Raw genomic sequence first — 27,865 nt, 5'->3', positions numbered from 1 at the left:
AACCTTAACCCTAACCCCTGTAACATCGTTCATTGCAGAGCGATTCACTTGTTTTTGGGGAGTTTGTCAGTTTACACCCATTTTGGCCATTGGTGGAGAAATGGGATGGGAACCTCCAAACATCAGACATAGACTTGTGAACATGCCTGAACAGCAGCTCCCCAGAAAACTCCTTAACTGGGACTTTTTAAATTAGTGAGGTGAAATCCTTTGTGACTGCAACTAAGTCTAAAAAGCACTGAATTCAGTTTCTTCAAAAAGGCCTTTAACATTATTAAAGTCTTAAATTTCATAAATTTAAGACTTTAATAATAGAATTTCTTGAATATTTCTTTTCTAGCTTGTAATAGACAGTAATGTAAGTAAGAACATTTTTTTGTTTGTGATTTTCACAAAACCTGGCTGGAAAATCCCCAGTGCTTTTGTTCCAGACCTCTGACCTTAAATTCATAAGTTATTTTTTAAAGAGTTAATGCGTCCATCAGTTCATTGCTGCTTTTTCTGCTGCTCTTTCAGGTCCAGGTCAAAAGGTTTAATGATTATTGATTATATTAGAGCTGAAATGATGAGTCAATTGACAGAAAAATAATTTGCAACTGTTTTGATAATCAGTTAATCGTTCCAGTCATTGAGTCAAGGAAGACCAGGGATTCCAGCTTCTCAGATGAGAGGACCTGCTGCTTTTATCACAGTAAACTTTCTTCAGCTCTGCACAGTGGTGAGGGTCTTTTTCTTCCTCTGTGTGTTTCCTTGACTAAGCAATTAATTGATTAATCAAAAAAAAAAATAAAATTGGCAGATTAATTGATAATGAAAATAAGTGCTAATTGAAGCCCTAAAGTTTACTATAGTATTAAGAATGTGAGAAGTAATGACGTTTATTTCACATCGTAGTTGATAGATAATTCTGAGCCTTTCATACTGTTTTTATTGCACATTATATCTGGTATTAAAAATGTCTTAAATTTCTCTGGTGAACCTGCAGAAACCCAGATATAAAAATCTGTACACTCAGTTTTACAACGCCAGCTTGTAAAATATGAACTGGGTGCAGCCTCCGGTCATAAGAAAATATTTTGTTTCATTTGACTTTTTTATTTAGTTGTATTTTTTGTTCTATTTTGTTGTGCTGTGTTCGCATCCCCGGTCCGAACACACCGCCGTTCATCCTCTCAGCTGAAAACTGAAACAGAACAAACGGAAAGGCATTTTCGGTACTTTTCGGGGCGACACCGGAAATTCCCGATCATATTGCGAAGCCTCTTCCTGTTGTGAGTCCAGGGGCTTCTCCGCCGCGGACTGTCCTTTCAAAAAGCCGAAAAAAGACCCCAACGTTCAGGTGTAGTTGACCCATCTCACTTTCAGAACGTTATCATCGCTGGTAGCAGTGAAGTTTTATTGATTTTACATCGATTCATTTCATGTATTTGATTTTTGTCTGAACTGTAGCTGCCGTGGCTACATCTCTGTGCTAATCCAGCTAACAAATGAGCTGCTAAGTTTGTTTTTACTGTTTGTTTTTTTTTTCCGAAGCAGGTTTGGTAAAAACAAAACGGACTTTAGTTCAGTTGGTGTAGTTTTCCCGGTTCTATTTCCTTGTCCCCTTCTAGAAAGGTCTATATGATTGTCAGGTAAATCATCCAAGTTTTGTAATAGCCTGGAAAAGCTCATTATCCTGCGCGGTTAATTTACTCCCAGGCGAGCTGCCCTCAGTTGGCTGCTATGACACCGGACCTGGGACGATTGTAGAGTTGAGACCAGGTGTCTAACAGTGCCACGGGAGGCCATGGATGAGCCGTTAGCAGCCAGCCTCTGTTCCTCTGAGCCGGACAGTCCCGGAGGTGTGAACCGAGCCAGCCTCCTCGACCCCGCGGACGTCCTGTACCATGATCTGTCCATCATCGTCCCAGAAACACCCAGGTAACACGGCTCTGTGTGCGGACTGTGCACTAGCCCGGTGTGGTCGTTTATTACAATACTCAGTAGTAGAACAGTAGCACTTTAGTGTGGAGCTGCCCTTTTGAGTTTTTTCCAAAGGTAAACGCATTCAACTATAAAATTGTGTAAAAAAAAAAGTGACTCCAGGTCTTATTTACAGTTGTATGCAAAAGTCTGGGCAAATTATTCATTATTATTATTAGAAGAAAAAAAAAGTAATTGTTACATGGAGAAATGTTTGGGGCCCCTACTATGTCAGTACTTCATGCCCAGTTTTTGGGGACACTGTCAGGTGTGTAAATCAGTGTATGCGCAGATTGTGAAAAGTGTTAAAGGCTTGATAGGCTCAATAAATTCATGTTCCTTGTAAATAGAATTACTTGCTAAGTGGATGAAAAGTATCAATGAAACCAGTTGGGTTGCATGTCTTGTTGCAAGTTGAACATTTCTTGGTTTTGAATTTTTGGTTGTACAGAACAAGAAATTTAAAGACATCGCCTGAAAATAAATGATTAATCCAAAGGGGGAAAAAAGGTCATGTTAAGAATCCATAATGAACTGATTGTTTCCTGCAGTCCTACATCATAATTGGTTTCCCGCAGCTAGAACAGATAGAGAAGTGGACAGTTCAGAGCATCGGGGGGTTTTCATCACCACGACCAACAAGCCTGTTTCTCTTTCATTTTGACAGAAGACACATCTGTTCTCATCATTACCCACAGCTTTCTGTCGCCTCCAACAAGACTCTATCAACTTACAAAAGGAATTTCTTTCTTCATCTAACACCTTATGTATATGTACAATTGTCCACTATCAACAAGGCAATATTAACAGAACTACAGATACGCAGTTGCAGACTCCCCATGTTTAGTGTGTAAAGCTCTTTTCAAACATGGAATAAGTGACGTCACCGGATTCCTCTGTCGGTTAAAGTGATGCTTTTTGTGTTTCAGACAGGATTCTTTCACGTTAATGTTCCTTACAACTTCATTCAGACTTGATAGCACATTAACGGAAAGAGACACATTTGGCCTCGTGCAGGAACATTGTCATATTCTTGCCCTGGAATTCCCTTGACGTTTTTTCATACGACTTACTCCGAGTCGGATTCACCGAACTCTCTTACTGCACAAACTTGTTGTAAATCGCTTGTTTCAGACCGATGAAAACCACCTGTTCATGATCTGGTCTTAAGCATAGTCAGCGCCCCTAAAATCTCCATTTAAAGCAAAGTTTGTACTGAATAAAGGACTAGTGGTCTAAGAGCAGTCATGGGATTTCTTTGACTGAACACTGTTGACTTTGTGTTTACACCCGTTTGTTTGCTCCAGTCCTCAGCTTGGCAAACGGAGGAGACGTGGTCGAATCACGGAGGATCATTTTAGCCCTGTAAGTCACCGCGCCGCAGCACACACTAAAGACAGAGTTGGGTCAACTTGTTCTCCGTGTGTTGGCCCGGCAGAGGTTGACTGCTGTGTGCGTCTGTCCTCAGGTGGCGGTTGCGGGTTCACCGAGACGACCTGAACAGCCTGCCAGTGGTGAACAAGGTATTTCATGTAAATCCAAACGCAGGCGGCTGGCGGCAGCTATGGGAGAGCAGAGCGTCGGCTTCGTTCCTGCTTCTTCTCTGAAGGCTTTTCCTCTGGACCGCTGGCTGGAGGCCCCGCTGTCAACTGCATGCTCCTCCTCCTCGTCTTCCTCCTCCTCTTCCTCCTACCTCACTCCAGTATCAGAGGACGATGTAGAAGAGGTGGGTTTGAGTGTGCTGGGCTCCATAGTAGAAGCCAGTCCTGCTTGTCTTGGCCAGAGGAGGCGGCAAGGTCCGACGATGGTTTCAGCTTCAACCTCCCCACCACTACGCCCCCCCGACTCCGAATCTCTGTCCTTTCTGACAGCAGAGGAGAGAAGATGGCTGAACGGCGAAGGAGGAAACGCCTCAGCAGGTGAGGAGACAGAGTTCATGGAGCTGATTAAGTTACTACAAAACACAGACATCGCACCACTTCCAGAGGCCTAACTGAGTCAGATCGGAACACACAGACAGGAAACACATGTTGATATGACCTAGTGTGACTTGATGGTGAAACGGGTATTAACTTACATTTTGTCTGGTATTAAAAAGGTCTTAAAGTCCTGGTACCGTGCAGAAACTCCCTTTCATTTGCCATAATTACTATAACTTACATAATAAGTAAATAACTGATCCAAAAGCAGACGATTTAGTCTAAAACTGTGACCAGCTGCAGTGGGAGTGGGAAGAGGATGAGAATTTCCCCGCCACAGCACTTTCGGTTCGTTGATTGTCGTCGGTCGTTTCTTCTGCTGCAGCAGCGGAGCAGATCGTCATCAGTGACGATGAGGAAGCCGTGGTTCGCTCGGCACAGATGGAGGAAGACGAGGCGTTGGCCCGGAGCCTGCAGGTAGGAGGCTTCACCTGCAGAGTCAGACACAGTGGCCTGACCGATCATGTTCACGTTTATCTCTGTTCATTCAGGCCCAGTTTGACCACGAGGGGGCAGAGTCCCACAGCAGACACCAGCACCACTACCATCATTATCTTCATCAGCATCATCTTCATCAGCAGAGCCACCACAGGGTGAGGCAGACTCTCATTTTCACTTTACATTTTTCATTATTCTATATATTTCCAAAGTATTGTGTGTGTATCAAAACCTGATGTATCTTATTCCTTTGTACCATAGAACTGAACACACACACTGTAGTTTATTTAGACGCAGTCACACACAGACACCAACACACCGTCCCGCTGCCACAAACACTCACTACAGCACCAAATGTGGATTAATCCGCCGCTGAAAATAGTCCCCGACAAAGTCACTGTTTCCTCGTTTGTCTGATTTAAAAACGACAGTGAGCAGCTGTTTGAGGAAAATGACTGAGACTTAACTACATATTTGTGAGCAGGGGTTAAATTGGAGTTTTTTTGGGGGGGGGCTTGTCCAATGACGCTGGGGGGTTGGGTATGGGGAGAGAGGGTTCACGGTTTTCATGGGGACTACGTCTTCAGTGGAAAGTAGTTCCAGTGAAATCTGTGGATGTGGAGTAACAACGAGGCTGTTGAATTTTCTAAACGTGTTCTTTCTTGCTAATGCTGCAGCACAGAATAAATTCCATTCACCTCCACCACTCACCTGTTCCCTGCAGAAAAGCATTTGGGTTAACAAGGCTTCAGTCAGATCACAAAACCGTAACAGAAGGTTAAGATAATCATTGAAATTACTGCTGCTGCTACAATAGTAAACTGCTGCTTACACATCAATGCATCAATAATAATGATAGTATCGTACTTATATAGTACGAATAGTAGCGCATTTACGGTTGATACTTTAAGTAGATTTCTCTAAAGATGCCAGTGCCATTACCAGCCATTCTAACTACGAGAGGAGAGCGTGAATGTAAAGCATCTATCAGAAGGTTTTTGCATGTGACAGGAAGAGTCTGGCTGTGAAGTGTCTGGTAACTGTCCAGTGAAGCCTGGAGTTTGACCACGGTGACTTGTTCTCTGCAGCATTATCCCTACATGGAGCCCAGCTGGATGTCTCGTGTTCTGGCCGCAGTCTCTCCTCCGGCTGGCTTCGAGGACGGTATGACGACAGACACTCAGTGCTCAGCGTCTTGTATTAGCTCTTTTATTTCTGGTCTCCTGGGTTTCTGAAGGCGGGATGGAAAACCCTCTGAATCCGCATTTAAAGTTGCGGTCCTTCAGATTTCAGTCCTGGTTGATTTGGAGGCCCCTGTGGTGACCGTGGTAACAGTTAACGGCGGTATCGGGGCGCTAAAACTCCCCCGAGGGCCAGAGATACAAGAGAATACATCCCAAGTCGTCGTCTCTGCACCACAGAGCGAGATCAGAGGGTTTCTCCCGCTCTCTTCGGGTTCACTTCGGAGGATCAGATCAAAACCTGTCAACAGCCGGTTCGCTCCGACTCACCTCATCTGGCATCTAGTAATGTGGTCACTTTCTTTACGTGTCACTCTGTTGAAGGTCACTTCCTGCCGTCGCTACAACCAAATTCACCTGCAGCTGCGTCACGGTTTCATCTCACATCATATTAATCACTTCATTCGTGCTTCTAGTGACGACGTTTGTAATTAACAGCTCCTTCTGCTTCACTTGGACTCGCTGGTGTCTGGATCAGGAAACCCAGCGTTATATCCACATTCATGATACTGGTTTTCCAGGACGGTCGATATTAGACTCAGTGAAGCCAGAAAAGCCCGAGAGAGCAGGTTGAGGGTTTGTCAGTGAGCTGCTGCTTCTTTTTTCCCCCCTTCAGATCTGATTGGTCAACGCAGAAGACGTGGGCGGACCCGGAGGAGGAACGCCATGCCCGACTTCTCAGAGGACCTCCAGGGTAACGACTACGAGGTGAGGAAGACCGTCTGAACTGCTGGACTATAACTGGCCGTTAGTCCCTGCCACGGAAGACGTGGTCTGGTAACAGGTTAAAAGAAGAATTATTAATTAATCACACCTGCACTTATTAATAATCTGATGACAGTAATTTGTAGAAAAGTGGAAATGATGCAAATATGTCTCGGATCCAAATATGGTTTGTACCTGATGCACGGAGACTTGAATTTCTGATGGATAATAGATCATGAAAATGTGTTTATTATAGAAGAGACGACAGACTGTCCTCCCCTCCCTGAATATGTTATTACCCAGGTTAACAGGAACAGACCACGAGGAGAAAACCTTTTCGTGGTTCAACGCGGATAAAGATCCTTTTTCAACGTAATGAGTAGGATCAGATGATCGGCCGGATTCAGTCAGAAAGACCAAGCGAATCTAAAACTGGGGCGTGATGCGGCATCAGGTGGTTATTGTCCGCTTTAGTATAAACGTCAGTGTTGAGGTGATGAGTTCTCAGTCGCCAACTCACTCCCAGTAAAGGGGTCATGGTGGCCTGATAACAGACCTCCGCCAGGGCCGGTCTGGCGTCTCCTCCAGCCCGAGCCGTCCACACCCACGGGCTGTTTGGGACCATGACAATTGACTGTCTCGATGCGGGGTATCCACCCAGAGACATGAATAAGTACGTTTCCTGCAGTCCTTCACAGACTCGTCCTGTCCATCTGCTCCCCTTTCAGGCTCTTCTGGAGTTCGAGGAACGTCAAGGCGCCGTCGTGTCCAAGAAGTTGACTCGGAGGGAAATCCAGAGGTTTCCCACCAAAACCTTCCAGTCTGCCAACAGCGCCGGGAACACCCAGTGAGTCCACCGGCTGGTCTGACCTGGACCTCAGTACTTCTGGCTTGTAATGACGCTGATCCTCGTTCAACACGTGTCTTTCTCTTTGTGCCCGTGACTGACTGTGTCCTGGTGTTGGTTGGCAGGTGTCAGATCTGTTTCTGTGACTACACTGACGGGGAGAAGCTGAGGATGTTGCCGTGTTTCCATGACTACCACGTCCAGTGCATTGACCGATGGTTAAAGGTAAGGGCTCGCTGAGGGTCCGCACATCGCGCCCCTCCCCCCATCCCGGACGCACGCGGGTGCTCGTTCGTAAGTTTACGTGCATTCGGACGGACACTGGCTCCTGTGTGTTGTCTGAGAGTTTTTATCTGGACTGCGAGAGTCAGGATCCAGCGTCGAAACACAGACCCGACCCAAGCTGCGTCTGAAATCCTCGTTTACTGGTTTCATCTGTACTGAGCGGTAAATTGAGATCCTGGACACGAATCGCCGCCGTTTTGTCGCCTGACGCTCGGCATTGTGGGATTGTTAGAGCTAGTCGGTGAGTGGATCAACAGAAGGGGTTTGCTCATTGGATCCTCGCGTCGTTAGGATGTGGGAAGGTAAAACTGTTCGGTCCTCTGACATTTGGTTGAACTCGGTGCACTTGACACACAATTTGTGCTGGTAGCAGGTTGTGGTCCAGTGTTTCCAGTTGTGCGGAGTTCCGTGTGCTTCGAAGCCCAGTATCCCCGTCGCTCGGCCTGTACTTACCTGAGCGGGTGAGGGTGAGGAGCTAAAAGAGTTTTCAGTGGTCCAGAGGGAGGGGAGGAGGTGGCAGTTGTGTGTGACGCTGCAGGGTTCATTTGTGCTCATGAATGTCATTTTCTGAGCGCGGTCTCCAGCCCGGGCTCCAGAGCCCAGATACCTGCCCTTTACCAGGACGGGCGACACCACGAGGTGTTTTCTCACCGTTTTCTGACGTTTTACAGACAAAACAATCAGCAGACTAATCGATAATGAAAACAATCGTTCGCTGCAGCTCTAGTGAAGTTTAGACAGAAAATTGATCAGCTATTTTGATACTTGATTCATTTCTCAAACAGAATAACAAACATTCCCAAGTTCCAGCCCCTCCGTTGTGAGGATTTGCTGCTTTTTGCGACATTAAATGATCATTTTTACGCAGTTGATCTGACAAAGTGATCCGCAGGCGTCAACTTGGGTTTTAGGAAACTGGCTCTGGAAAACCATGAAAAGAATGAGAGGAGCTCGTTGTGGGACGGACCGATCCGAAGTGACAGTGTTCGCTCTAGTCTGATTCTGACCGTCTCCCCCGACAGGATAACACCACCTGTCCCATCTGCAGAGCTAACCTGGCCGATGGTGACTCCCTCGCCCCCCCGGTCCCCGACCCCTGACCCCTGACCTCCAGACGGCGTTTCCACTGTTTTCTACCAGGAGCTGACGGGTCCGTGGTCTCTTCCTGCCAGTATTGAGTTACTTGAAGACTCGAGTCTTCCTGTGGTTTGCGTCTGATGAAGGACGACTCATCAACTCGTCGTTTTTTTATACTTTTATTTAAATGTTTTCTCTCGGTGCTGAGTTAAATCTACAGGAATAAAACAATAAAACCTCGAAGCTGCTGCTGATTTCTGTTCTGTCCTGACAGGACACTCATTCCAGTCTGGTATTTAATGATCCTGAAATAAAGGCAAAGATGTTTTTTCTCTCACATTTCGTATTTGTCTAGTTCTTTGAATCCTCTTCTGGGCCGGGCGCGGCGCGGCTCGTCGCAGCGGATGGTGACTGTCCTGGGTCTCTGCAGGTGATCTTTACTCCTCGTAGTAGCGTTTCTTCATGGCTCTGTATTTCCTCAGGTAGTAGAGCGCCTCCAGCTCTCTGGCTACGTACTCCCCTCGAGCGATCATCTCCTTGATCTGCGCCGGGTCCTGGATCGACTTGTTTTTAGCGAACGCTGCTCTCAGTCGCTCTCTGAAGTAGTCGCCTCCTTTGGGATACTCCCGGCCGAGGTAGAGGAGCTGAGGAGGACAACGTTTAGCTGCAGTTTATTGGGAACACCCAGCTAAAACTGACAGTCCCCTACTTGCTCCCTCCTTCCTGAAGTCTATAACCTTCAGTCTGCGTAGACGTTAACAGGGGTTCCTATTATTTTGACCACCCCCTTACTACCAGTGAAGGCAGGCTGAATAACAAACACCTCTCTGTGTAATGTCCCACCAACTAAACGGAAATATTACGGGACTGTTGTTCCTAATACACTGACGCTGTTTTCTCGTCCTAACTCGGTACATTTACTCAAGAACTGTGCTTAAGTGAAAGGTTGGGTCCTTGTGCTTCACCACGTGTCAGAGGGTCAGATTTTGCTTTTTGCTGCTCTACATCGACCTGACAGCTGCACTTGCTCGTTCCAACCAACCAAACCGACGGCTTTGAATTCATCACAGCCTCTTTGGGTCGGTTGTTGAGTTGAGTTTGGAAAAACTAGCAACCGGGCATTAAACTGTCCATATGAAACACCGGCAGCTTCACCGGATGGACAGTCACTGAGGAGATAACTGGGTTTTATAGTGAGGGTTTGATTCCTGATGATGATAATGACTGAAACTTTGCTTTTACCATAAACTGACTCTCTTGCACCTGTCTGCCAGGTGTGCATTAGATGATGTTCACTTTATAACAAATTTAAACATCAGACTACTTTTCTTTTGGGAATTATCTTTCAGGGAAAAAAAAAACAACTTTCGATTATTTTCATTGAAACCCGTGAAAATCTTCTGGTTCAAAGTTAAAAATGTGACCAGACTTCCTTCAAAAAAGTCCGGATTTTAAATGATTTTCACCATTCAAGGCCCCAATCACCGCCCTAACACTGATTCTGACTGAGTGCGGGACCCCCGAGGAATTTAACTACCAGCCTGGTGCTTCTGCAGAAATCTTCATCGGAATTAAAAAAGAAATATAAGGACTCACATTTTTATAGAGTCGAACGACTTCAGCCCTCAGAGGGTTCGCCATCGTCCCGTCGGAGCTGAAAAACACAGATTATAGTCGGTAAAAACCGGACTCCGTGGGCGTTGATACCGTCACGTAACAGCACGTTAACATTTGAGGAAAGCTGCGGTTTTAACGTGTTTGCTGCCGGAGCTGGATTCACTTCAAACGGAGAATCGTTCATTATCAAATATAGTTTGTGTCACTGAAACGGAAATAAGTCAAGATTTACACGAACTATAATATATTTTCGACGCGGGTTAAAGGCGGTTTGACAGATCGATAACAATGATCGACCTTTCAGTTCTTATTGCTGATGGTTCATCGGGTTTTAATAAGCTGATCATTTTCCATTGATCGTAAACGGCCGATAGGAACCTTTCGCGCTTTCACGTCCGGTCCGAACAAACCGTGACGAACCAAACTCTGACCTCCGACAGGTGACAGGTCAGATGTCACGTAACGTGACCGGTCGGACCCAAACGGAACCGCCGTGGGTGCAGCGTGCGGTACAGTCCGGCGACGGCAGGTTTCCTACCTGTCCAGGTGACCTCTGCTGCTCCTGAACTTTCTCTGGGGACAAAGTGGAGCCCGGTGAACTTAGCTCGACGCAGCTAACTCACATTAGCTCACTTACATCCGCAAAAAGCGGCCGATAAGGCTGCTCCCGTGTTTGTCCCGTTATTCCCGCGGTTCGTCTACGCCTCCGCAGCGACGTCAGCAGCGGCTTTACGACGAATTTCCGCGTTTTTTAACCTTTAACCGTCGAGGACGCGTTCGCTGTTTTCGCCGCGGACAAGTAAACACCCAAAGAGGAACAGGCGCAGAGATGGCAATCCCCCGACACGGAGCGGAAACGTCGGCTTCGCACATGCGCACAAGTTTCTCGGAAGTCACGGAGCTCAGAAGACACAAGGGGACACAAAACCCCCGTCCATCGTCCCATAATCCGTCCATGACCGGAGGGCGTGTTAAACAATTCAAAATTAAACAACCTACGGCAGAAAAAACATTCAAGACCTTTGTAGATTAAATTCAAGACTTTTTAAAAACTTCTAAGATCTTTTTATTCTTGAGGAAACTGAATCTAGTGCTTTTCAAGACTTCTCAAGACCCGCAGTGTCCCTCTAATGTAGTTTCTTTTAAATTGAATGAAATTAAAACAATAACTACAAAGAAGTAGACTGGTATGAATAAATAGTAACCAAGCAAAACAGCAGCATACTGACAGCAGGTGTGAAGAAATACGAGAACACCCTCTCAGATAATACGTTTTTTATCTGCTGATTCCAGTTGAGAATCGGCTCATTAACAACTAAAAAAAGGTCATTTACAGCGACACAAATGGAGTCTTCGTCTCATTTTTAATACGAACCTTTTTTATTCCTTAGACAAGATAAAAACATGATACAGGCACAAATGAACCGATGAATAATCTGAACCAGAGTCCGTCGTAAGATAGAAGCCACTGAAGTCTTCGACTGTTTTCAGGTTTACAGGCTGCGAAATTATATATTTATACTTAAATTACAAAACCAAAGGATTTATTTGAAGATTTATATTTCATCCATATTATGTCTCCATCTGTAAAACACACCCATGCGTCGTCCTCAGAATCAGGAGGCACAGCCGGTGTCTCAGTCACAGCCGTCGGACTGCAGAGAGGCCGTGATGAAGAAAGGAGGCAGACTCCGGCTCTGTCAGTCCTCTGCAATCAGCAGGCAGCAGCGAGGCCGAGGGTCCTCGGGCGGCCGACTCAACACGGAGTCTGGCGGTTTTTTTATTTTTTATTTCTATTTTTAAAGCTGTGATTGGCAGAAAAAATCCAAACCACATCCTTCTCCCCTCCCCTTTAACCTTGTCTAACCTAAACAAAACCTTGAGGGAGGGACACAGTCTGGGATGAGGTCAGAGGGTCAGTAGTTGGTCCTCAGTCTGCGGTTCTCCTCTCTCAGCTTCTCGATCTCCTCCACCAGAGACTCGTTCACAGAGTATTTCTCTATCAGCCCGTGGATCTCGTTCTGAAACAACATGTCAGACGCACATTCAAAATAATTTAATTTGAAATTAGGCCAAAGCTGAAACTGACGCAAAGCAGCTTCTAGAAGTCTGAACAGTCCAGCGCTGAATATTCATACTATTTGTTCAATTTCGGACACGTTCATAGAAGAGATCGGCATCTTTATCAGCAGTGGGTAAAAATAACTACGTCATGTTTGCAAGAAAGCTGTGATCAGCGAGCTGCGGCTTCTGTACACAGACGTTAAATCTAATCCACGGAGATGAAATGTATGTGATGGTTCCTACCAGCTGGATGTAAAACTGTCGGACCATCTCGACCTGGAGGTTGACGACGTCTCGGTGACAGGCGTCCCTGAAGACAAGGGGGGAGAACATCAGGATCAGTGGGTTCCCGCATGTCTCTGTTGGGGGTTTCTCTTTCTTCAGTCACATCACATTTATTACTTTTTTACACAAGTAAAAGTATATAAGCCTTGAGCGGCGGCGGGAACTCTCCGGGCCTGAATGGACCCTGACACAACAACAGGCATAGGTGGGGTCAAAGGTCAGGGACAGACCTGAAGTCCTCCAGGGTTTCATGGATCATGTTCTGGATGAAGTGGATCTGCAGGGAGGTGAGAGGAGCAGCTCCACCCTGTCCGACCACCTCCGCGATGTTCTGGGAGAGAGAGGAGGACACCGCCGACGACAGCGCTGGACCTGAAGACACGGACGGAACTGTTAGGAACCAGGACCAGGGAGAGTTAGTTCGGTACAGGAAGCAGGACGCGAGAAACGATTTGCTCTACCTGCCGCTGCAGCGGGCGGAGCTCCGAGGACAGGTGAGTCGTAGCTCAGCTGAGCATGAACACCATTGGCTCTCCGGAGGCTGGGCTCTGGAGTGAAGAAGGGCGGGGCCGGCTGGCTGTGATTGGTCTGCTGGGACGATGTGGGTGTGGTCTGCCCCTCCCCCTCCAGGCTGGAGCTGCTGGCCTTGTCAGACTGTCGGAGATGGATTTGTGGTAGAAGTACACTTTGTATCAGTGAGTACACTCGTGTGTTATATCGCCACGAGTATCAACACCTTGATCCTAGTAATCTAACTGAATGATACCAGAATTGATTATTGATCATACAGTATTTACTCTGTGAGACGAACTGATGGAGCAGCCTGAAAGTGATGAAAGGCTCCTTTTAGAAGAGACTGTCTACGGTTTCTACAGCCGTGAGGTTAACGTGTCGTTGAACACACACTAAGCGGCCGTTTCTACATCATGTTGTGCTTTTATTTGATTATTTCTAGTCAGAGACAGAGGTCAGAGGTCAGCACCTTCCTGGAGTCACACGGCTCAGCGGCTGCAGCGACGATGGGCTCTTCTTCTTTGATTGGTGGGGGGGTCTGGATGAAGGACAGCGGGCTGTAGCATCGACCGGCAGTGGCTACCAGGGGGGTTCCCAGGGGGGTTCCCACGGGGGTCTTACGATGGTAGTTGGCACCTGAATGAGAGTCTGAAACGGCCACAATGAACGCTGAACCCTCCTTTTGCAGGGTTTGGCCTAAATTACAACAAATTTAGTATTTTACATCTTTAGATGTTGATCCTTTAATCCCTTGTGATAAATTTGTTCATACTTTTTTTTTTTTTTGGTATAACCGGGTCTTTTGGGTACCCAGGTTACTTAAGTGCATGTAAAAGTACTGAATAGAACTACAAGCAGGACTTCGTATGTCTGTAAAAACTGCCAGGGTAAATTTAAATCCAGCATTTTCCTAACCAGTAGAAACCAGTGGAAACCAGTGGCGTGAAGGAAGACTGACCCTCTCTGACAGGGGAGAAGACGTCCAGACTGGCCCGACCGATGACCTGCTGACCCTCCCCTTCTCTGGATAACTTCTCCAAACTGGTAACTATGGAAACACAGCATCCAAGTTAGTCCAGGACCGGCAGCATCATTCAAAACAACATTTGTCAGACTGCTGTACCGTGTGTTCTTCCAAACGGTGTGTCTCCAGTCGTCCCCTGTGTCCTCGAGTCTGGGACAGAGGGAAGAGCTGAGGGTTACACGTTGCGTTTAGGCGCCGACCTCTCAAAGAACCCGACAATTTGAAGCGATAAGACTAACAGACGTTCATTTTAGTACAATTCCAATAATGACAAGAAATGCAACCTCCTTGGGAACATTCTCACACTGAGATGTCGTGATGTTTTCCCCCTTTGGTTCAGGAGCTAAATACAGTTTCTGCTCCGTGCTGATAACTTGTTTTCTTCTTTGGAATATGGATATCCACCACTTTACTGGGTACAGCTGTACAGTGTGATGTAGTTCAGTACAACAGCCCTGTCATGAACTCTACGGTTCTAAAGGTTTTTGCTGACGTAAATCCAACTTTATGTTTACTACTGAGCTCATGGTTGAAGGTGGTGTTGTGCTGGACGGCATCATACTGACAGATGTTTCTAATGCTTACGTACGTGAGGTTCAGAGGTCAGAGGTCAGAGGTCAGGAGCACCTCTGAATATAAGACGCCTCTATGCCAGTGTCCATCTTCACGTGTGACGCCGCTGTTCATTCGTTGCACTTTACTGTCTTTGGACTTGTTTTTTTTTTTACTGTGTTTGTTCGGGTTGTGAAGAAACACACTTTCATTTCCCTGAACGCTGAACATTGTGTATCGACAGAATGACACTGAACTACATCCTGTTGGAACTCTGACCTTCCCGTGCAGGAGAGAAGACATCCAGACTGTTTCGTCCAACGCCGCTGAACTTCTCCGCAGCAGGAGGCTGCTCTGTCCCCTGTTGACCCTCGGCCTCCCGGGACATCACCTCTGCACCGGCGCCCCCTGTTGGACACAACAGGGGATCATCCATGCAAGTCTAGTACAACATAACGTGATGTTGACAGGGACCAATGAGATGAACCGACCTGTGCCCGTCACCTGTCTGTGGGGGGCGGGGCCTGTGCTAGGGGCGGGGTCTGGCTGGTTGCTGGACACTTTGGTTGAAGACCTTTTAGAACTGGCGAGCTTGGTGGAGGCCGGTTTAATGGACTGAGGTGGAAGAGAGAGACAGAAAGAGACAAATGCAGTTTTGTGAAAACGCAGTTTATTAGCAACGACCGGCTAATTCTGAATCGAACAATGTCCAACAGAAACCACGGGGACAGTCGTGTCAAAGGTTAAGTCTGATTAGAGCTGAATCGAGTATTCAATTAATCGCTCAGTCAACTGACAGAGAATTCAATCAGCAACTATACCGATAATCGATTCATCTTTGAAGTCATTTATCAAACAAAAATTCGATAGTTCCAGGTTCTAAAAGATACGAATTTGCTGCTTTTCCTTGTCTTAATAAAATACTGAACTGAATATCTTTGGGTTTGGACTCTTTGTGGGACATTTTTGACGACGTCAACTTGGGATTTCAGATACATTGATGGGAATTTTCAATGTTTTATGATATTTTACAGAGTAAACAATTTATCAAGAAAATATTCAGCAGTTTTAGTGGCTATGAAAATATTGTTACCTACAGACAGCCCAAGATCTGATGTTCTGGCCTGACTGGTTCATAAAGTATGCACTACACACACACACACACACACACACACACACACACACACACACACACACACACACACACACACACACACACACACACACACACACACACACATCCTGTTTGACAAACCTATACTGATGCTTACAATTCTAAAATTAAAGCACACGAATGAAGGGATTCATGGTCTAAACCAGAGATGGTTTCAGCAGTCCTGATTATACTGACTCCTGTACCTCGTTCTTCTCTCTGTCTACGTATTATACACATTAAATCTGTTGGCACCTTGTTTTGTCACCTTGATCGGAAGGCATAGGAATCACAAAAGTCTGAGCCTGTTTTAACACACATGCAGAAACATGTAAACACCTGCTGTTATTCAGGTGTCACATGTCCGCAAACAACCAAAAGCTCTCAGCCTTTCAAACGTTTAGAAAACAAAACATTTCTGCAGTTGAAATGTTTGGAATAAACAACGGATAAATTGATGAAAGGAAAACATTTTACAGAATTGGTGCCAGTGTATTAATGAGGTGTAAAAGAGCCCACATCTCAATATGATGGTGGATCAATTAATTGTTACTGTACCGCTGGTACCTTGAGTCTGCTGGGGTGGCTCTGGAGGCGAAGGCAGGTCACTGAGGTTTTATGTGCCACCGTGATCCTGGTGGGGGCGCTGGAGTTCCTCAGGTCGTACTGGTAGATCTTACCCTGAGTGGATCCGACCACCAGACCGGTACCGTCCAGAGTAAAGTCCACCGAGGTCAGAGGACTGTCCACCCGGATGGACTTCAGGACACTGCAGGTGCACATTCACATACTTTCTGCATATTATGCTTGAAAAAAATGAAAATCTTTCAATGTTTTTAACCTGTGTCATGTTTCTACACTTTTTTTACAGGGTGTTTACAGTTTGTGTTTCATGTTGGATTGAATCTGCGTGTTTTTGTTTGCTGGTTTTTTAAAGACTTGTTGTGTGTAGGTTGTTTTACCCAGAAGATTTTCTTTTGTCTAACTGAGTGATGAGTCTGGGAATACCACTGGCAGTCACTTAACTTGCTTAATGCTACGTAGACCATAAATTCAAGCCTGGAATTTATTTAACAGATAATATTCCCAATTTGAATTAGTATAAAAATCCCAATTAGACACGTTCCTGAAATCGTTTGGCCCTACCAGAGCCAGAGAATATAGAAAGTAGTATGTAAATATTGTACGTTAGAATAATGTTGTATTCAACTGACTGTAGATGGCGCTAACACGCAACAAACAAGGGTTTCACTACCTCAAAACTTCCTCGACTCTCAGGACTAGGTTCACTAATGATCTTTCTCTTAATGTGTGAGATGTCTTTTTTTCCGTTTACTGAGAACTGGGTCTGCCGGGGGGCGTCTGTTTTTGCCGTGCCGCCAGCCCAATTTCACATGTGGGGCGACTGAACTGAACCAAGGCTTTTGCGTCTGGTGTTCAGGTGCAGATGTGACGCTTTCTGCCCCAAACACGTGCTGTTTTTATGAAACAGACGCACCAGGCTGGAGTCACAACTTACAGGTCATTTAAGGGGCCGCTCTCTCCTAATCGCATTTCCATTTAAGGGACACGTGTTAACCTCTGTTAACACGTGATTGTGTGTTCCAGTGTATTTACTGAGGTCACGCAATCAGTGTTTTGGGGCTTCGTCTTCCGCCTCTGAAGACAAAGCGTCAACACAGCACAGATGGGATTCACAGGAGCCCAAAGGAGGGAACATGCATTAACTATAGGCTTAAGATGTATATAATTAAAACCTATTATTAGTCAGAATCAATGAAGCAATTATGATATTATATTACTGGCCTCTCTTTTTTTAAGACACTTTTGGCTGCGTTCATCTCATCATGATCTTATGAGTAATATTTTGAGCATTAGCAACAGTTTTGCTCAGGTGGAGTAAATTCTCTCTTTTCTGAGCTCGGTGATCATGTAGAAATCCCGGCTCCGGACTGCTCCTGTGAGCAGTCTGAAGGTTCAGGACCAGGATCCGTTCAGGAGCTGACTGCCTAATGAACCGCTGTCTTAGTCACTCAGACACTGAATACACGCCTATTGTGGTCAACAAAACCAATGGAAGACTGCAGCGCACATTCTAGCAACTCCCGTTTTTTACGAAGTAATTTGTTACATAACCCAGAGAAGATTATGGTCCCTGATCTCCCCCGGCTGAATCCCCTGTCTCATGAAATACAGCAGTGTGTTCAGTCTTACATCTTGCTGGCGGTGTCATAGCAGACGATCTTCTTGTCCAGACCGACGCTGACCACCAGCAGCTCACTGGCAGGGGAGAAGGCCAGGCCGGAGCCCGGGGCCTTATGGGCACCGTCAAAAACATGGAGCTCCTTCTGGGTGTTGGAGTCCCACAGGACCACAGTGCCACTGTCAGACACACTGCCCAGCAGGGAGCGCTTCAGCATGGACAGCCTCAGGTCGTGGATGGGCTGAAGATAAAACAGGTAAGAGGTTCTTGTTAAGTCTTCACAGAAAACAGGTGGTTCAAGTCATTTATTAAGGACTCAGTCTACTGGGAAATGAAAAAGGAAATTACTGAAACGTTAAGTGATTTATCTGAATCGATAAATCGATTCATCGTTTCAGCATTAAAGTGTCAATCTGGAAGATTTCAGCCCTGGTTGATTTGGCCACACCTGTAGTTGCTGGTGGTAACAGCGAATGTGGTTTAATACTACAGCTCCCTGAACTAAATATTATTAATATAATTACAGCCCTAAAGGAAAATGTTAAAACAAAAGAATATATATGATGTGCTACAATAGGATAGGACAGGACAAATGTGCACTGTTACCCGCAGTTTAGACGGCAGCACTTCAGTTACATATAACCAGCTTGTGTGAGAACTACCCAGACGATCTGTATCAAAGTGGTGCATTTTAAAACCGTTCCGTATTTATTCAGGTAAGACAGTGTCAGTTCTCTTTCTCCACTCTACGCAGAAGACGGCGTTTACAGCATATTAAAACCAGCGACAGAAGATTTCTCTCTAACAAACAGCCGACGGTCTGACCTGGTTGCTGCCGTGGCCGAAAGCTTTGCTGGACAGGTTGGTGGTCAGACTGTGGAGGACCAGATCTCCACTGGAGGATCCGGAGGCGATGTAGCTGTCGTTGGCATTGAAGGACACGCAGGTCACCTCTTCTTTATGGTCCTAAGAATCAAGACAGAGGGAGACCGGTGACCTCGGGTGTTACCTCTTACCTTCATGGCATCCACGACAGTCCAGGCTGAAGAGTCTCTGAATCCTCCTGACAACTCAGTAAGCAACATAAACCACTCTGAGACAGATGCTTTACTTTCCTTCATTTTATTTTCTAACTTATTTTCAGTAAGTGCTTCAGGATACAGATTGCAGGGTATTTAACTTCTGTCCTGTCCTGTGTGAAGTCTTACCTTGAGGGAGCGGTGCAGTCTCTTGGTCTTCAGGTCCCAAATGTGAACACAGTGATCCAGACCTCCACTGACCAGAAACTGAGACGATGAACTCAGACACACACGTGTCTGCTTTTTCTGAACGGACAGTTACAAAGAGCAGTCATTAGCGAGGGTGATGAGTGCTACAGTAGTACTACTGTAGTACTACTGTACAGTTTGTTCAGGCTGCAGGTGAAGGTGGAGAGAATATAGTTTTTTACCCATGTAGGACACAGATCAGACTATTTTAAATAACCCTGACACAAATCTGATTTTCAGCAGTGTGACTTTAGTCATATCAACCTGTAATATGGCATTTTTATGATCCCTCTCTCAATCACTCTTTGGCTTCCTGGCCTTCATTATCCTTTTAGTATTTTATGACCCTGAACCAAACTCTTTTTTGAGGCCATGCCCTTGTGTAACAGCACAAACGGAAAGATTGACACTGAGCAGAAAGTTGGCTCCTTGACGCTGACCGCAATGGTGAGAAGAAGGTCTGCCATATTTGTGACAAAGGTCTATTTCCTCTACTTTATGAATTTGGACAGCTCTGATCTGATCTGATCACCGCTCCTGTGTGTTTACTGTGTAAATGTACAGTCCACTTATTAGGTTCACCTGTACAGCAACTACCAGTGTAGTATTGAGCTCATGGTTAAAGGTGGTGTCGTACTGGATCTACGTTACATTGAGAAGTGTTTCTATTTTTTGTCCTTCCTATATAAATACATGAGGCGGTCAGAGTATTAGAAACCCCTCTGAATATAATACAGTCCAGTACAACACCATCACTGACTGTGAGCTCAGAACTGAACTGACATCTCTATGACAGTGTCGACAAGAACTGAATATAATGGGCATCATTAAAAGTCGACTTTAGGTCAGAACGGTTGTATCGGACTGTACAGGTGTGCCCAACAAAGTGGACGCTGTGACGTAAGAACACATTGGTAGACAGAAAAGCGACAACTAAAGCTGTGCACTCACCCCCTCGGCCAGTTCCACCACTGGAACTGGAGTCGACTTGAGACTGGAAACCACCAGTTTGTCCCCGCTGCTGCTGGCACTGACCAGGTAATGGTCTGGAAGAACCGGTCAAGGCTGGTTCACCTTTTACTCCAAAATTTCTCAGACAGCTTTCACCGAGTCACGCGGCCCTTGCGTCTATTCTTTAGTCCATTTATTACTACGTATCAGTAAACAACAGTGATATCGTCTGGCTTCCCAGCATCTGGGTCAGGTGTTTAGAGTGGTGCCATGGTCAACATTTACCCTTTTAGAAGCCCTCAGAACCTTCTGTTATTTTGGAAAAGGCTGACTTGGAGCTGCGCTACAGTAGACAACTCAGTGGACGCGCAAAGGGCAGACAAAAACAGCCTCTGCTGTGTGAACTGCTCTTGAATCTGTTGACAACAGACATAAGGCTGAGGTCAGATAATTGTTTGAGCCATTTTACAAACAAGAACACCAATCAACCTCTGGCTCCAGCTTTAGAATTTGCCATTTTCTTTGTCTTACATGACAATAAACTGAATATCTTTAAGTTTTGGACGAAACAATGAGCAGATTAATCAGTAATGAAAATAATCGCTGGTTGCAGCCCTAGATAAGCAGAAGAATATGTTCAAACATATGTGATTTATATACCAATGTGTAAATCAACCCTTGGATTGATTACCAGTTCAGATTATTTTGTATTTTTACGTTATGCCGCTGGATCTTATTACGGAGATGATAAAAACAGAGGAACAGCTCTATCTGTTTATCTCTTCATCAGTCAGGATACTGTTGGAGCTCCAGCAGGCCTGTGCGACAGGGTGGCTGATGCTGTGTGGGTTAAACTGCTCCAGTGGCGCCATGGAAACCGCATCCCAGATCTTCACGCAGTCCCCTGTCGACACCAAGCGGGTCACCTCCTCCATGGCAACACCTGGAGATAAAACACACGGTTCTAGCTGCTCAGATGTGAGCGTGTCGTCCCTTTCTTTCTCATGCATGACGGTAAACTAATTACCTTTGGGGTTTGGAGTGTTCGTTGAACTAAACCATACATATGCACACATCACATTGGGCTGTGGGAAATTATTACTTTTATCTGGCATTTCATGGACAAAACAATTAATCGAGAAAAATAATTGGCAGGACTAATAAATAATGAAAATGAAATGAAACCGGGACATTTTGAATTCCGGTCTTTTTCTTCCTTCAGAAACTTTTTGACATTCAAAAATATCTACATTAGTCAAGACACTGAAAGAAATGAGATGTGAAAGCAACAGGTGGTGAAGGTTTCAGGCTTTTTCATCGTTTTTATGTCTGCACTGACTGAACAGTTGATATGTGACGGTGACAGGTCACTGTCAGCTAAGACTGCCACAGGATTTCTGCAGGTTCCTCTGAGTCAAACTAAGACTTTTAAATACATTTTTCATGCCACACAGGGTGTAATTTAACACCTGTTTCACATGCTGACCAAAGGATGAACGATATCAATGAAAACCAGCAGGGATGATAAGGCCTAGGGTTGTTTACCAAGTAAATGAATTCATGACATTTATATCACATTTTTCGTGATAAAAATGGGGTCATCGGATGATTAACGGGAGATGAAGGTTCGGATACACACATTTATATGAATGTTTTGGACTTTTCTCCGATCTTTAACTTTTTTGTGAACTTTTGGATAATTGTACCTCTTTGGGACTCGAGCGATTATTTAAATTAGACCATCTGATGGTAACTCACTCTTTGCTGGAGCTGCTTGTCTTAAACTTGGGACCTGGGGCCTCAACTACACACAGTTTTTTTGTTGTTGTAAGGAGCCAGGAGCCAAAAAACACTGCTTTATTCATCAGTGATGTCTTTTCTTTTATAAGCTCATCGTATGTTTATTTGTAAACTCTTAACATGAAACGTACCTTAGAAATATATAACTGTCAAATAACTGTAGTGGAGCAGGATGTAAGAAGTATAACATCTGGAACAGCGGAACTGGACATTTCCAGGCAGTGTTTTTTTTTGCTAAAATCACATTTAAAAAGATATTGTAAGCGACATTACCGCCTCCAGCAGGCTAGAAACATTATTTAAGGCCTTTGTAAATGAAGTTTGAGACATTTTAAGACTTTTAAAGGAGTTTTTTTTGTAAACTGAGCCCTTTTAAGACCTGCAGATGTCACCTGGTTGTTTAAGGTAACGTGAAATCAAAACTGGATAAACTTTCAGAATACCGACAACTACCTAAAAGCCCTTGTTGAGCCGGTGAGTTCAATGAGCAAACCGGCCGTGAAACCAAACGCCAGCCGGCAAAGTTAGTTAACGGCGGCTAACAGTTAACGCTAGCTACAGCAGAAGACGACCGGGTTTCGAAGTTACCGAACAGACACGACGGACGCGTTAACCGACACCGAACAAGCCACCGCACGTTTAAAGTTCCTTCTGTAAACCGTGTCACACTCACCCCGAGAGAGAAATAAAACTAAACTAAAGTTGCTGAAGCTGTTTTTGTTTATGATCCGCCTGCAGCCAAGAAACCGCCACTACGGAGACGCCGGAGGGACAAAAAGGAGAAACTTAGTTTGTAACTTTATTGTACAAACACAAACTTCATTTTACTAAACCGAGGTTCTAACACTTTACAGGACGATTTTGTTTTCTTCACTGCTCTCCATTTATCTGACAGCTGCACTTAGAGGTTAATAATAATCTGAAGATTTTACATTCAAAAAAACAAAATAAACACATGATGAGTTTATAAGATATGAGGCTTGGTTATACATGAAACCCCCCAACGGTGAATACAAGTAGAGCTGAAACTATTAGTTGAATCACAGTAATCACAAAGGTTGTAATATTCCATCACAGGGGAACTGTAAGTTCAATCGATGGTTTAGCGTAAAGATGCTAGAAAACGGCGGAAAATGCAAATCATTATTCCCTAGAGTCCATTTTAACATATTTTAAATGCTTTTATTTCTGATTTGCCACCAAAAACACAAAGATGTTGAGTTTACTGTCAGAACAATCAATGAATCAACTAAGCGATTGATCAACTAGGCAGATCACTTCATCTCTGGCGTGCTGGCCGGTCTCTGGCTGTGTGGGGAAATGGCGACGCTGACATGTACAGCGGGGGCCCATGGGGGCCCCTGGGGGCCCCAATGGCAGGGAGTGATTCCGGCCACGCCTGTGAAATGTGTCCCTCTGGGTCGGCAGAGGGGCCCCGAAACAAAAACACCTGACGAGTCAGGACCCGTCAGGACGAGGGGAATCTGTGTTCATCCCCTGCTCAGCGCGGACGCCGGGACGGGAGCCGAGAGGCCACCTGCCGCTCAAAGTGCGTCCACGCTGCGTTGTAGCTCGCAGCACTGCGGGGGCGATGAAGTTACGCCAGTCCGCCGGAGGAGGGCAGCGTCGCGCCGCTGCGGCGTCTCGTCTGCCAGAACACGAGCCCCAGAACAAGGACTCTCCCGCCCCATCCGCTGTGCTTTTTAAACCAAGGCGGGACACTCCGATCCCTTCACTTTGATCGGTTTATTTGGTGCTGGAAGATCACTTACCTTCATAGGTCACTGTTAAAATGGTGAGGACTAAAGCCGACAGTGTTCCCGGATCGTACAGAAAAGGTACAGTTGAAATTTACCGACATTTATTACGAGGTCGGCAACAAAGAGCTAATTTGTACAAGAGTGCGGCTGTTTTGTTATGTAGTCTGGCGGGCTGGGAGCGCGACCAAAAAGCCAAACAAAGCGGAGAGAGCGACTCAATCGTTTGCCCCGGACAATTCTGTAATATTATGATACTGCATTTGTAAACACGACCTAAATATTAGCATGTGGATGTAGTAGGCACCTGATAATCAGTAATATCCAGAATCAGCCTTCCCAACAACAGCCTCCCGCCAATACGGAGGCTGGATTTCGCTTGTGTTCTCGGTTCCTCCTGAACAGCCAAAAGGGTTTCTTTAGGGGAAAAAAAAAGAAAAAAAGTCGTGTTGTCACCAAAGAAATGGCAGTTATAGCTTAATCCTCCGACCCACGAAGCAACGTGACATTATCCTTAGTCGTGTCCAAGAAGTAGTTTCTTGCTTTCTGCAAACTGGCGCCAGTTTTGAGCGCCGCAGTGCGGCTTTATGCGGACGTCGCACCAAACCCCGTTAAAAAGTTACAAAATTCAATGTTATCTTGCCTGTCGTCGTAGTTACATATGTTACAGGACGCAATGAATGGTATTTTATTGAACCGCAAGTCCTTTTGGTAAATTCGGCGTATAACTGATTCATAAAAACCGAACTCGTAAAACCTGCTTCAGGTATCATTTTAAATGTCCAGTTATTGCGACTGTGCACACACGCAGACACTGGTCCACACTGCAGCTTCAACCGTTTTTTCAATGCTTATTTGACCAACTCGCTCCTTTTTGTAAGGTTATGTCAAAGGGAACTCTGCCTATCTTTCATCCTTTCACAACCCAGTTTCCCCACTGGGTCAATCATCGTTTCTCATGTCTGACATGGCTGTCCAAGATCCAGTTTGTGTTCTCTGATGTTTTATTACACATCCAGTCATCACAGTGTTTGATTTGTGTTTGCAGCTGTTGCAGCTTCTGCTCCGCGGAAGTCTCTGGGCTCCAGTTCAGCCAACGCCTCCTGCAGTAACAGCAGCCAGTCCTCCACACCTGGTCAGTCAGTTTGGCCACAGACACGTCACACTCAGTATATTCACTGCTCATTACATGATACGACTGTTTTTTTATTCTTAGCAAAGAACAAATATGCTGGCGGTAACCCAGTGTGTCCTCGTCCCACTCCGACCTGGCAGAAGGGCATCGGGGACTTCTTTGGCGGTCCCCCGAGGAAGCCCGAGAAGGAGAACCAGAGACCCCAGGAGGCTGACGATGAAGAGGAGGCCGGAGGTAGCGGGATGTCAAAGGCCAGCAGGAAGTATGTCAGCCTGATGCATCAGGCCACATCGTCATCGAACCTTTACTTGTACACCGTTGGTTTCTTTCCATAACACTGTAAGGTCTTGTCCTTACTCTGGAAAGTGCTTTGAGAAAATGTAGGTCATGATTTGGCGCTGAATAAATAACACTGAACTGACTGCAGCTGGACATCAGCCTGGAGGTTTTTACCTCCATGTCTGGTCCTGGAACAGTCGGTTGTGAGTTTTTCCTCAAATTAAAATTAAAATTTAGATACTTAAGAGTTGAGATTCCTTCTTCTGAGCAGGTGAACCCGTCGAGCAGACTTGACTTCAAGTTAATGCGTCAGTAAAAGCAGGAGGCTCATTCATCAGTAGCAGCTTCAGAAAACTTTTGAAGAAAATCTCTTCAGCGACGTGCACTTAGAAAAAAATGCTGCGACGTGAGAGAGAACCACGAACAGAAGCACTGTGCGTCGCACAGACCTGAAGTGAGATTCTAAAGTTTTGTTCACCCACTGGAAACAAACTAATTAAACTAAGTTTTAGTTTCATCATTCAGATATATTATGTACCTTTTTTTTGTTTTTTAATTTACGATATTAATTTATTATTTATAATTAGCCAGGCTTACTCCCTGCTGAGTATCTGAATCGTGCCATCAGATTATGAAAAGGGGAAAAAAACTTATTGATTGATCCTTTCCAACGCCCCTGATGGATAATCAACTTCTGTAAATTCGTGAGAAACCATTTGGCGACAAATAGTGTCATGTGTTTGGGCATGATCACATTTGTAACTCATTTCGTTTGTCGTCTTTGTGTTTCAGTATTTTTATTTTGCCCCCCCCCCCTTTTTTTTCCTACATGTGTTGTCCAACTAGTGAAGATGTCTTCGTCATCTGCGCACGTTTTCTCGAGCTGCAGGCTGTTGAGCTCTCAGGGCCACCGTACGTTTTGGATCAGCTGGGGCTGAATTGTTTGTTCGGCTCTTCATCAGCACTGAGCTGGTTTGGTTGTATACCAGTTATCTGGTATTAAATATACCAGTTAGCTGAGTGGTTTGCCTCCTGCGCTGGGAGAGAGCTCGAATATCCCGGCAGCAATAAAACTGTCCAGAAACGACGTCCTGCGACTCGGTGTGATCGACAGGTTTCACTAAGGACAGTTTTTGTGGGAGATGATGGTAAAGTTGTGGTTCTGCGTTTATGAAAATGGCAGTTTGTGGCTCATTAAGCCAAGTGCTGGTCACATATTGGTACAGTTAGAGTTTGTGTTGCTGGTTCAGCGTCACTGGTGGTTGAAGGTGCTGTCGTATCATAAATGGCACAAGGTATTACACTTCCTGTCATAAGTTTCCTGAGCTAGATCCTAATTGAAATTTGATCCCTAATTTCTGCTTAATTTGTCAAATGAAAGGGTTTGTAGAAAACAGGTGTTTATTCAGGTAACGAAAAGCGGTGCTTTGGTAACTGTATTGTTTGAAAAGTGAGTAATATCCAGCCTGAGTTGACCCTAAACAAAGCTCTTATCTTTACCTGTCTTTTAAAAGTTGTGCAACCTATGACGTGACTTGGACAATAAATAATATTATGACCTGATCACACCTGTAAAGTTACTTTACAGTGACTAGAATGACCAGTTTCTGTGGACGAGGGTTTGGTAGGGAATCTGGAACTTATGCATTCAGCACTAAGACTCATCTCCTAGCCATAGTTGTACTGATGCATGCGAGTGTGTCCTTAACAAAAAGTCGCCAATACTATACATTGCCTGGCATTTGAAGCGAGAGATACTGCGGAACCATGTTGCTTTTCTTGCCCTGAGTGTGCATTTTGTCTCCTCAGGTCCAGACCGCTGCCTGCTGAGGATGAGGAGGGTGATGACTGAAGATGATGAATGGATCTGTCTGTGACTGTTCCTTCTATTTGCTGCCTCCTCTCATGCTCGGTGGCATATTAATGTACATCTGTATATAATTTCTGCAGAATTCATTTTGTATAGTTCATTAAACTTTTTGGTTTTTTTAAAAAAAAAAAAAGAAAAAAATGTTTTTAACCTGCAGTCGCGTCTGTTGTTTGGCTTTTAAAGTTGTTTGCAGTGTTAATCACAACTATTATAAGAGGAATATTCAGATACACAGGATGTTGCGATGGAATATTTGTTTGTGTTCCTGGAAGATTGGAAATATTTCGTATATTGTTCGATGTATTATATATTGAACAGTCTCTTCCTTCTACGAATGTCCTGATTATTAGGTCTCAGTTGGAGTCTTCTCACCTTTCACTTATATTAGATCTTAAAAAGAACAGACCTTTAACTCGGTTAGAGGTGGATTTGGGAAAATTTGGGAAATTATTGACCATGTTAATGCGAACGATCAAATTCCCCTTGAGTGACGGTTGATGTCCACAGAGCCTGAGAGTAACTGCATTTATTCACTTGAGTGTTTCCATTCTATATTACTTTATACTGCCACATCACTACATTTCAAAGCAAACTTGGTATTTTCCTTTTACAGCTGGTTGGTTTTTTAGATTATTTGGTACTAAATATAAATCAACTGATAAATTATGATGTATTATTATTGATTAAGCTACTCAAAGTTAGCATCACCTTTACCAGCTGCAACATGAATGAATTAATATGTTAATAATAATCATAATCCAATAACAGTATATACATTATTCAGAACTGGGCCAGTCTGCATAATAAGTACTTAAGGTATATTTTGGTGCTACTGCTTTGAATGCGGGACTTATCTTTAA

At 44.9% G+C, this 27,865-nt stretch overlaps 4 protein-coding genes across 14 annotated transcripts; 2 read left to right on the top strand and 2 right to left on the bottom strand.

Moving 5' to 3' along the window:
- The first annotated feature begins 614 nt into the window (after positions 1 to 614).
- On the top strand, positions 615 to 14,939 carry si:ch211-59o9.10 (uncharacterized protein LOC561841 homolog). 4 transcript variants are annotated; one of them, XR_005707937.1, is made up of 13 exons: positions 616 to 718; positions 1,177 to 1,339; positions 1,699 to 1,920; positions 3,270 to 3,327; positions 3,431 to 3,881; positions 4,267 to 4,358; positions 4,433 to 4,534; positions 5,468 to 5,543; positions 6,237 to 6,328; positions 7,054 to 7,172; positions 7,298 to 7,397; positions 13,932 to 14,057; positions 14,834 to 14,939. XR_005707937.1 is itself a non-coding variant. In XM_040132797.1 (12 exons), exons 3-12 carry the CDS (start codon positions 1,787 to 1,789, stop codon positions 8,555 to 8,557), a joined length of 1,302 nt encoding a protein of 433 aa, XP_039988731.1. In that variant the 5' UTR covers positions 615 to 718; positions 1,177 to 1,339; positions 1,699 to 1,786; the 3' UTR covers positions 8,558 to 8,871. The 4 variants fall into 4 exon arrangements, 3 of the variants coding, with proteins under 3 accessions (XP_039988731.1, XP_039988733.1, XP_039988732.1); XM_040132797.1 differs by lacking the exons at positions 13,932 to 14,057; positions 14,834 to 14,939 and adding an exon at positions 8,480 to 8,871 and having other exon boundaries at positions 615 to 718; XM_040132799.1 differs by lacking the exon at positions 14,834 to 14,939 and having other exon boundaries at positions 13,932 to 14,064.
- On the bottom strand, positions 8,698 to 11,034 carry lyrm5b (LYR motif containing 5b). 3 transcript variants are annotated; one of them, XM_040132811.1, is made up of 3 exons: positions 10,690 to 11,034; positions 10,131 to 10,188; positions 8,698 to 9,178 (listed from the first exon to the last, which is right to left on the bottom strand). In XM_040132811.1, the coding sequence occupies exons 2-3, from the start codon at positions 10,173 to 10,175 to the stop codon at positions 8,972 to 8,974; spliced, it is 252 nt and encodes an 83-aa protein (XP_039988745.1). In that variant the 5' UTR covers positions 10,176 to 10,188; positions 10,690 to 11,034; the 3' UTR covers positions 8,698 to 8,971. The 3 variants fall into 3 exon arrangements, with proteins under 3 accessions (XP_039988745.1, XP_039988742.1, XP_039988744.1); XM_040132808.1 differs by lacking the exon at positions 10,690 to 11,034 and adding an exon at positions 10,449 to 10,580; XM_040132810.1 differs by lacking the exon at positions 10,690 to 11,034 and adding an exon at positions 10,463 to 10,579.
- On the bottom strand, positions 11,515 to 24,238 carry nedd1 (NEDD1 gamma-tubulin ring complex targeting factor). Of its 6 annotated transcripts, none has more exons than XM_040132792.1 (16): positions 24,029 to 24,238; positions 20,964 to 21,107; positions 20,165 to 20,259; positions 19,154 to 19,270; positions 18,771 to 18,911; positions 17,957 to 18,186; positions 16,310 to 16,511; positions 15,081 to 15,204; positions 14,869 to 14,997; positions 14,137 to 14,205; positions 13,972 to 14,061; positions 13,483 to 13,661; positions 12,962 to 13,154; positions 12,731 to 12,890; positions 12,459 to 12,525; positions 11,515 to 12,172 (listed from the first exon to the last, which is right to left on the bottom strand). In XM_040132792.1, the coding sequence occupies exons 2-16, from the start codon at positions 21,097 to 21,099 to the stop codon at positions 12,068 to 12,070; spliced, it is 2,037 nt and encodes a 678-aa protein (XP_039988726.1). In that variant the 5' UTR covers positions 21,100 to 21,107; positions 24,029 to 24,238; the 3' UTR covers positions 11,515 to 12,067. The 6 variants fall into 6 exon arrangements, with proteins under 6 accessions (XP_039988726.1, XP_039988725.1, XP_039988729.1 ...); XM_040132791.1 differs by lacking the exon at positions 24,029 to 24,238 and adding an exon at positions 22,638 to 22,746; XM_040132795.1 differs by lacking the exon at positions 24,029 to 24,238 and adding an exon at positions 22,638 to 22,746 and having other exon boundaries at positions 12,731 to 12,872.
- pclaf (PCNA clamp associated factor) lies at positions 23,642 to 27,250 on the top strand. The gene is made up of 4 exons (XM_040132807.1): positions 23,642 to 23,802; positions 24,770 to 24,856; positions 24,938 to 25,118; positions 26,945 to 27,250. The coding sequence occupies exons 1-4, from the start codon at positions 23,757 to 23,759 to the stop codon at positions 26,985 to 26,987; spliced, it is 357 nt and encodes a 118-aa protein (XP_039988741.1). The 5' UTR covers positions 23,642 to 23,756; the 3' UTR covers positions 26,988 to 27,250.
- Positions 27,251 to 27,865: the final 615 nt, after the last annotated feature.

This window comes from Xiphias gladius, chromosome 8 (genome assembly GCF_016859285.1).
Source record: "Xiphias gladius isolate SHS-SW01 ecotype Sanya breed wild chromosome 8, ASM1685928v1, whole genome shotgun sequence".
Taxonomy (NCBI): domain Eukaryota; kingdom Metazoa; phylum Chordata; class Actinopteri; order Istiophoriformes; family Xiphiidae; genus Xiphias; species Xiphias gladius.
Note: the sequence above shows the minus strand (reverse complement) of the source record. Positions and strands in the feature narration are given on the sequence as shown.